We start from the raw sequence: 9,536 nt of genomic DNA on the forward strand, positions 1-9,536 counted from the left end.
ATTATAATCCTATATTCATGCAGTAGAAATATGCGCTATTATAAAAGTTTTCTAAATATGCATGAGTGTATGTATGTGTGTATATATAAATATAAAAGCATTAATTATTAGCTTGCTTTAAGTCTCACAATAGCAGCGAAGCCTTCAGTCAAAGGAGGGAAAGCGCAGTTTTTTTTTTTTTGTTTTGTTTAGTTTTTTTCCCTCCATAATGCAAATAAATGCTACATAATAATACCTTACAATCAGTTCCATTATTAAAAAACAACAATGCCAGATGAGTTTCTGAAATGCTCTTGTGTTCATTGAATGATTATAGAAAAAATGCAAGCAGTCAGTCATCTCTAGTGGAGATGTTGATGTTTAACTCCTGCAGTCAGCTTGTCTCATTGTTTGTGGTTGGTTTGTCCAAAATATTGTTCCACTGTTGTTTGTAATTGAAATTCGCCTCTTGATGCTCCTCTAAAACTGAGAGTCTCTCCTTCGTAGGGATTTTCTTCGTAAAGACTCTGATAACTCCTCGTTGAAGACTCTCTCGATGGTTGATAGAAGTGACGCCCGGACTGTACGTCCGAGTCCGCGAGCTGCAAACACGTAGAGGATGGGATTGACTGCACTTTTAAAGTAGACCAGGAACAGCGACACGTAAGCGCCGCCTATGGCTTGTTCTTTGAGCGTCGTCCATCCGCGTTCTTGCGCAAGAGCCCTTAAAAAGCGGCACACAAAATACGGCACCCAGCAGGTCAAAAACAGCAGCATGGTGAGAAACAAAACTCTGTAAAGTCGGCTCAATCTCTGCGATGTGTACGCCGGTGCGGATGAAGACGTCGGTGACGACATTGAACTTTCAGCCTTTTTTGCGCAGAAGATCACAGCAATGTTACAGGACATAAAGATCACCAGCGGCAGCAGGAAACCGAACACCGTTTCCACCACTATCAAAGCCTGTCCTGCCTCCTTATTGTATTCAATACATGCTTTATGGTTGTTCAGGTCAACGATAATAGCCGACTTGATATATGGAGATGCGAATGCTGCAGCTAGCACCCAGATTGCAACACAAGCGAGGGGTACAACCCAACGAGGGCGCTTCAATCGAGCCCAAACAGGTCTAAGTAGACACAAACATCTCTCCACTGCTACCGCACACAGTAGAAAAGCGCTTGCGTACAATCCCAGACAGCGTAAATAAATAATCAGCCTGCACACGGCTTCCCCGAGGGTCCACGAGAAGTTGTTTGCCAAGTACGCAAGCATTAGCGGCGTACGCAGTAGTAGCACCAAGTCTGCAAGCGCAAGGTTGACCACGTAGATCCTGAAGCTGTCTGCGCTCTGAGTCTCACCCATTGAGCTTCTGCGGCGGCACCAAACGCGTACGCCCAGCGCCCACACCACCAGAGCATTCAGAGAGATGCCCACGGTGAAGATGAGCACGGTCAGGATCATCTGCAGGATACGGATCCCCTCACCGGGCATCTGGGGGCCGGTGGTGTTGGTGATGTTGGACATAACCGTTAGCAGCGCTTCCGTAGACATTGATACTCTGTGGAAACAGTCAAGAAAAGTGATGAGTACACTGAGGAAATATTGCTCTATATTAAGTTATATAATTATATATTGTATAATTAATAAATCAGCAGATTAAAGTCGCCTCTCATATGGAGAAGGAAGCCTCATGCAGTGCTCAGGTGTGAGTTTCTTACAGACGTCAACAGAGTGTGTAAATCTTGATGCTTCTGTGGCTCTCGTCTATCAAATCTGAGCTTTATTCTGTATTCTCTGTTGGATTCAGTTCAGGTGATTGGCTAGGCCATTCTACGGATTGATTTTCTTTCTATGAAAGCATCTGAGAGTCTCCTCGGCTGTGTTTTGTATCTATGGGCCCTATCATACACCCGGCGCAATGTGGCGCAATAGTCTTTTGCTACTTTCAGCTCGGCGCAAGGGTCATTTGCGTGCGCCAGTGTTGCGCCACACTGTTTAAATAGCAAATGCATTTGCGCTCAAATGTGCGCACATAGGCCTTCTGGTCTAAAAAAGCAGGCGTGTTTTGGCGCGTTGCTATTTTGAAGAACTGTAAATAGTCCGTTTTTTAGACCAGAACAAAGTCGGACTATTGTCTGGCGCAAAGTGCGCCTGGCTTACAAACTACAAACAAAATGTAGAGCAATACGCAAATATCTTTACATATGAAAAAGATATAATATATTAAGGATATATACATATATATATATATATATATATATATATATATATATATATATATATATATATATATATATATATATATATATATATATAATAAGGATATATATAGGATATAAATATAAATGATTAAAATATTACAAAACATATTAATTTCTAGCCTATATGAATTTAAAAACCACTGCCGTCATACTGCCTTCATCTCGGGAGGCTTTTTCAGTTCATTCAATTTGCTTTTGTATAATGTTATCATTATTAGCAGTATTATTTATTATATCCATATTTATATTTGTTTTATTAAAAACAAGCTTAGATTTGTCCACCTGTCATATTTTAGACCATATGGGGCATGGCGGGTGTATTTGGAAATAACTCAGCATTTTGATCACATTTTGTTATTATTAATCATTTATTTGTTTGCTGGAAATTAGAACTGAATTTAAAAATAGTTTTGAAACAAATCTTTGCGCTTAACAAACTAAATTAATTATTTATAGGCAAATTGAGGTCTGTGCGGTCAGGTTTCCCAATCCACGAGAGCAAAAGCGAAAGTGAACTTACTTTACGTCAAAATGCGCTTATGGCGTGACGCAGCTGGCTCTTAAAGGGAATGGGAGATGAAACTCTGATTGGTTTATTCTCAAAACACACCTATAACTCATTAAGAAAATAAACTCAACCCTTTTAGACCATGCGCCACGGTGCAAAGCGAATTTTCCCGTCCTTAAATTAGCAAAAATGCTAAAAACGGCCTGCGTTTTGCGCTATGAACATGGACCGTCAAAATAGAGAATGTGTGTTTGATCTTCATCCTCCTGCTGATGTAGATGTTGGACTGAAGCAGCTGATATTCATTTACAATGAAGGGCAGAGGCTTGCTGAAGAACTACTGAGAGATTTCAGCTGCTGTCTGGGCCTTCACTGCACAAATACTCTTTCCCTGCGCCATTTCGTTTTATTTTACAGAACTTCTTTTGTAAACTAATTAGATTTGATTTCATATATTCATTTCTTTGGTTGTTATCAACATCTGGTGAATATTTCAAGTCGTCGACACCTTTAGAAGTATGTTTTCTGAGTAAAATGGTGCATGTTTAATACTTATTTTCCGCACTGTATAAATTCTGAGTTATACTTTTATTCATAATCAAATAAACCTATAAATTAAATCTATTAACAAGCCAGCTTAATATGAAGCAACTTTTTTACATAAAAAATACATCGATGCATTAAACGGTTTTACAATGTTCAGTGGCAGAAGTGGCAGTGAAATTAAGCAAGAGCCGTTTCCTCATTGCAGACGGATTATGAAATAAGAACATGCTTTGTTTTTAATGAAATGAAGTGGTCGTGTCACAATACCTCCTGTGTGTGTTTTTCACTAAGGTATGCATGGCTGTGTGTATTTCTCAGAACTGTTGTTATTAAAACAGAAAATACTCCAGTATATTTATCAAACAGTGCTGATATTTGACAGCACCAAAACAGCCATGTTTTTGTTGAACACAAAGGAAGATATTTTGAAAAATGTAGTTTTAAATACATCAAAACTGTTTATTTTAGCAGGAAGCAATACGTATTTTAATATCTGTACTTCAGATTATCACAGAAATCACAAAAAAACTGCTGATTTACTCAAACTTTTTACAGTGTGGCCTCACATTAGAGCATCCATATCTGTAAGTCACTGCACCACGTCTCTGTTACAGTGTTCTTAAGCATGCTTTAGTTGTCTTTTTATGCGTTTTCAGTTTTCATTTAATTCTTTCATTTATTTTTAATGCTTCAAAACAGTGACTACATAATTACCATAAAACACTGCAGATTTACTGAAACCTTTTACAGGGTGATCAAACAAATAAGCAAAACTCTATTAGTTCATCTTTATCAGTAAGTCACTGCACCACGTCTTCCGCGACTGTGTGTTTTAAGCAATACTCTAGTTGTCTTGTTTAATCTATTCTCAATTTTTTTTATTTCACATTTCACCAATTATTGTCTTGTATGTGAAATTTAATTTTCATGCTTTCAAATGCATCAAAATTGTTGAAACTAATTATACTGTACATAAAATTATAATGTACATAAAATTATACTGTACATAAAACGTTTTACAATAGTCATTATGTAATCCTATTAGTGCATCCCTATCAGTAAGTCACTGCACCATTTCTCCATTACTGTTATCAAGCATGTTTATGTGTAGTTTAGTAGTTTTTTAATGTATTTTCAGTTTTCATTTAAATTTCACATTTTAGCAATGATTAACTTGTATGCATAATTTTTTTATCAATTATGTTAACGCTATTATTATTGCATTAAATAAATATCAGTGCAAAAACAGTAGCAGTAGTGCATCCTTTTCTGTAAGTCAATGCACCATGTCTCCTTTACTGTGTTTGTATGCATGTTTATCACTCTATTTGTCTTTTATTGCTATTTCAGTTTCCATTTTTAATGCATCAAAAATAGTTACTACAAAATTATCACGAAAAAAAAATCTGCAGTTTTACTGAAACCTTTTACAGCGTGATCAAAAAATAAAATAAAATCCTATTAGTGCATCCCTACATCTGTTACTGTGTGTGTGTGTTTGAGCATATTTAAGATAATCTAGTTGTCTTTTTCAATGTATTTTTTTATTTTATTTAAAATTTCACATTTTGCCAATCATTATCTTGCATGTACAATTTTATTATCAATTATATTAATAATTTTTTACTATTATTATTGCATTAAATTAGTATAAATGCAAAAGAATCAATGCAAAAACAATAATTCAACCCTATCAATAAGTCACTGCACCACATCTCTGTTACTGTGTTTTAAGCATGTTTAAGATACTCTAGTTGTCCTTTTTTTAATCTATTTTCAATTTTTTTTTACCAATCATTGTAATCTATGTAAAGTTTAGTTGAAGCTAATTATACTGTAGATTTACTGAATATTTTTACTGAAACATTTTACAATGTAGTCAATATAATCCTATTAGTGCATCTCTATCAGTAAGTGATCAGCTATCAGTTACTGTGTTATTAAGCATGTTGATGATACTGTAGTAGTCTTTTAATGTATTTTCAGTTTTCATTTCAATTTCACGTTTTAGCAATGACTATCTTGTACCTACAATTTTGTTATCAATTATGTTAACACTATTATTATTGCATTAAATTAGTATCAATGCAAAAATCACTGCGCCGCGTCTCCTTTACTGTGTTTTTATGCCTGTTTCTGATACTTCAGTTGTCTTTTATTGTATTTTGGCATTTACATTTTAGCAGTGGTTATCTTGTATGTATAATGTTATTATCAATGCATTAAATAGCATTAATGCAATAGCATCAATGCAAAAACAGTAGTTCATCCCTATCAGTAAGCCACTGTTTCCTGAGCTCTGCTGCAGTGTTCGCGTGATGCTGTGAGCTTTCGTGTGTGTTTTTTTAAAGAATAGTGTCTCGCAGGAATGTTGACTTTATCACCTGAAGGCTTCTGAATAGTCCGCCCACAGGTGTCCACCCATTCACAACCTGTTTACACACATCCATAATGCATTCCTGCTATGTGAACGAACCACCGAACACACCTTCAGCTTCAGCACGTACTGTACACCTGAGCCACTCGTCCCATTGAATGTGTTCTAAATCTCAATGTGAAGACCTGGCTGTTATTAGGGATGGTGACTTCAAACTGGAAAAACAGATTAATCCAGTAATTAAAGCTAGTCTTTTAGTGTCTTTGAAAAGATTATACTTATTTTTATCTTGACCCGGCTGCCTGTTTAACTTTAAGAGTACATTTTAAGATAGTCTTGGTGTTTATATCCCTAAATGGACTAGCATAAGGATACCTTTCTCTGTTAATTCAATAGTACACTTCATCAATGACGATTACAGTTCAGGGCACAATTATAAGCCCTCCCTCCTATGATCTATGTACTCTTTTTCAGATATTTATCAAGTGATATTTAATGAAGCAAGGAAATTTTAATTCTGACTTCAGCTATAGATGTGCTCATCCGTTTATTTTAGTTTGCAGAACCTACGTTTACAAACTCTGTGCTTAAATCTAGTCTTAAAACTCATTTCCACTCATTTCTTTGGCTTTTAGCACCATATGAGATGTCTGTTTTCTTTGTTCGTCTTAGTGCAGCACTTGTTGTATTTTAAAGTGCTTCCTAAATAAACACTGACTTGACTAAATCCTCATAGTTTGTTTTGTAGTGGATCTGCAGGACTGTTCAGATGTGTGTCGGGAGCATCTCTTACCTTCTTGCGAGGCTTGTGTCCTCTTGCATGCATTGACTCTGGTCTGAGAGCTCTGGTTTGGTGGTTGAGCTGTTTCTGCTGCTGGATGATTAAATGCTGAGAGAGGGAGTGTTTCTTATGTTTTACACTATCGGTTTGTAGAGGAGGGTTTCAGTTCGACACACACGCACACACATCCTGATTGCTTCATTAATGGACAGACAGCATTATTGTGGCATCAGAAATCTGAACGCTGGTTTTAAATAGTGGCTCATGAGATCTGGATTGCCGTTTATATCTGGACTAAAAAAAAATGAGAATCCTGTTTTCTCTGAGTAAAAAAAATTATATATTATATAGTAACAGAAAAATTAGTTAATTGGAAATATTAACTAGAATGTGTGTGCTATTGTTATTGTTTTTATAACCGTTTTATTTCTGCATTTGTTGTTTTTTTTATTTATTCTTTATAATTTTGTATATAATTTGTTGAAAATGGTAATTGATTCATTCATTCACCACAGCGGAATGAACCGCCAACATATTCACAGCAGTTATACATGCACAGTTTTACACAGCGAATGCTTTTCCAGCTGCAACCCAGTACTGGGAAACACCCATTCACACTCGTTCACACATACACTACGGCTAATTTAGTTGATCAATTCCCCTATAGCGCATGTGTTTGGACTGTGGGGGAAATCGGAGTTAAAGTTTTGGAAAAGTCATGGAGAACTGATATTTGTATTCTTGAATTTAGGTTAGTTGTCTTCTTTTTCTGTCCTTGGCAGATCACATACTCTACTCTCACATTATTAGTGCAGTGTCAGCATGATCTGAATCAATTTTACATAGATATAAATTGAAACTAAATAGATTGCTGCATATTTTATGATATGCTGTTATAAATTTTAACATGTATTGTTAATTACCACGCATAAGTAGACATTGCATGAAACATTATGTCATGACAATTTACTCAAAGTCTTGGAAAAATCATGGAATTTTAGCAGTAAAAATGTGTATGAACCCTGTATAAGTATGTGTGTTTAGTTTTCATTTACAATAAAATTTTAGGAGTTATATTGTATGATAATTTTGATTTTAAATAGATCAATTTAATTTATTTAAGAAAGTAGTGATTACAATTTTTTTTATAAACTATAGAATTTAAATATTTGATTTTAATAATAAAAAGCTTAATGTTATTATTTTTTATTTTATTTCACTTAGCATTTATTTTCTTGCAATTAGCCATTATGCATTTCATTGTATTTAATAGTTAACTAATATTGACTCTGTTATGTACTTATTTTATGTCAGTTTTAGTTTTAAGGTTAGGCATCACGGTGGCTCAGTGGTTAGCACGGTCACATCACAACAAAAAGGTTGCTAGTTCGAGTCCCGTCTGGGCCAATTGGTGTTTCTGTGTGGAGTTTGCATGTTCTCCCCGTGTTGGCGTGGGTTTCCTCCGGGTGCTCCAGTTTCCCCCACAGTCCAAACACATGCGCTATAGGGGAACTGATCAACTACATTGGCCGTAGTGTACACGTGTGTGTGTGTGGGTGTGTATGTATGGGTGTTTCCCAATACTGGGTTGCAGCTGGAAAGGCATCCGCTGTGTCAAACATATGCTGGATTAGTTGGCGGTTCATTTTGCTGTGGTGAACTCTGATGATTAAAGAGACTAAGCCGAAGGAAAATGACTGTAACTTAAGTCACTAAATGAAATGAGAAATGTTGTCTTGACAAATTTTTGGTTTATTTTATTATCAGCTAATGTTTATTTCAAGAACTCAAATGTAACTTTGGGAATGTTAACTATAATTATCCTGAACTCCATAAAATACAAATGTATTATTATTATTACAGCATATTTAATACAACCCTTCATTTAATTTAATTTAATGACATTTTATTTTATAATCCTGAGTTCTACACTTCAACTCAAGTCAATCGTTCTGTTCACTGACGTTTGCTATTGCAGCTTTTTATTTGTTAAAAGTGCTTCTTAGCATAGCAGAGAAAGCTAATAAAGTCTGATTTAGCACGTGTACGCTGAGCAGGACAGTCTTGTATGAGCACGTTCGGTCTGTCAGTATTACTGAAATGTTTCATCATCGACTTTCTTGCCACCGAAACTTCCGTATCATTGAAGCGTGTGTGGTTAAAGTCAGCAGTTTTCAGATGTGTTGGTTCGACTGATAACGTCACATTCCTGTGGCTTCTTTACTTTTCTTTACATTCTGTGAGAAATGCCTTCTTCTATGTTCTCACAATAATAAATGGTGTCTGCTGTTATATTTGCTCTTATGTTGGTTTATGGTTTTGAACCAACTGTTGAGTTGTTTTGACAGATTTTGAAACTATTTGCGATGTGATCATGGTAATCAGTGTTTTAAAGGAATAAAATGCAGCTTTAATAACTACTACATTTTTCTTCCAACACTGTTTATTTCAACATAATAGTTTTGTCATGACTATAAGCTGCCTATGAGAGCCACTAGAGGGTGCTTCAGGTATCCGAATAGTCCACGAGCCACCGGGACTACACCTTCTGATTAGCCAAACTCTGATTAGACCCTCATCTAAAAGTGATTTAGGGGTGTTTACAGCTATCCGTACAACCGAGTAACCACCTGGACTACACCTCCCACAATCCCTTGCATTCATTACACACACACATCTGAAACTGATTAGCCAAACTCGGATTAGACTCTCATCTAAAAGACATTTAGGGCTGTTTACACTATCCGTACAATTCATTAACCATCCGGACTACATTTCCCACAATCCTTTGCATTCATTACGCATACACATCGGAAACTGATTAGCTAAACTTTTATTTAGACTCTCATCTAAAATAGATGTAGGGCCGTTTACAGCTTGCCGTACAACTGAGTAACTACCTGGACTACAACTCCCTCAATCCTTTGCATTCATTACACACACACACATCTGAAACTGATTAGACTCTCATCTAAAAGACACTTAGGGGGTGTTTACAGCTATTTATACAATTTATTAAACATCTGGACTACACCTCCCACAATCCCTGGCATTTATCACACACACATCTGAAACTGATTA

General features: G+C 35.9%; 1 protein-coding gene across 1 annotated transcript; it reads right to left on the reverse strand.

Moving 5' to 3' along the window:
• Positions 1–103: 103 nt before the first annotated feature.
• Positions 104–6,565, reverse strand: LOC101885604 (C3a anaphylatoxin chemotactic receptor). Its single transcript, XM_087236587.1, has 2 exons — positions 6,468–6,565; positions 104–1,540 (listed from the first exon to the last, which is right to left on the reverse strand). The coding sequence occupies exons 1-2, from the start codon at positions 6,494–6,496 to the stop codon at positions 460–462; spliced, it is 1,110 nt and encodes a 369-aa protein (XP_087092713.1). The 5' UTR covers positions 6,497–6,565; the 3' UTR covers positions 104–459.
• Between the last annotated feature and the right edge of the window lie 2,971 nt (positions 6,566–9,536).

Source organism: Danio rerio, chromosome 1 (genome assembly GCF_052040795.2).
Source record: "Danio rerio strain M-AB ecotype USA chromosome 1, GRCz13ab, whole genome shotgun sequence".
Taxonomy (NCBI): domain Eukaryota; kingdom Metazoa; phylum Chordata; class Actinopteri; order Cypriniformes; family Danionidae; genus Danio; species Danio rerio.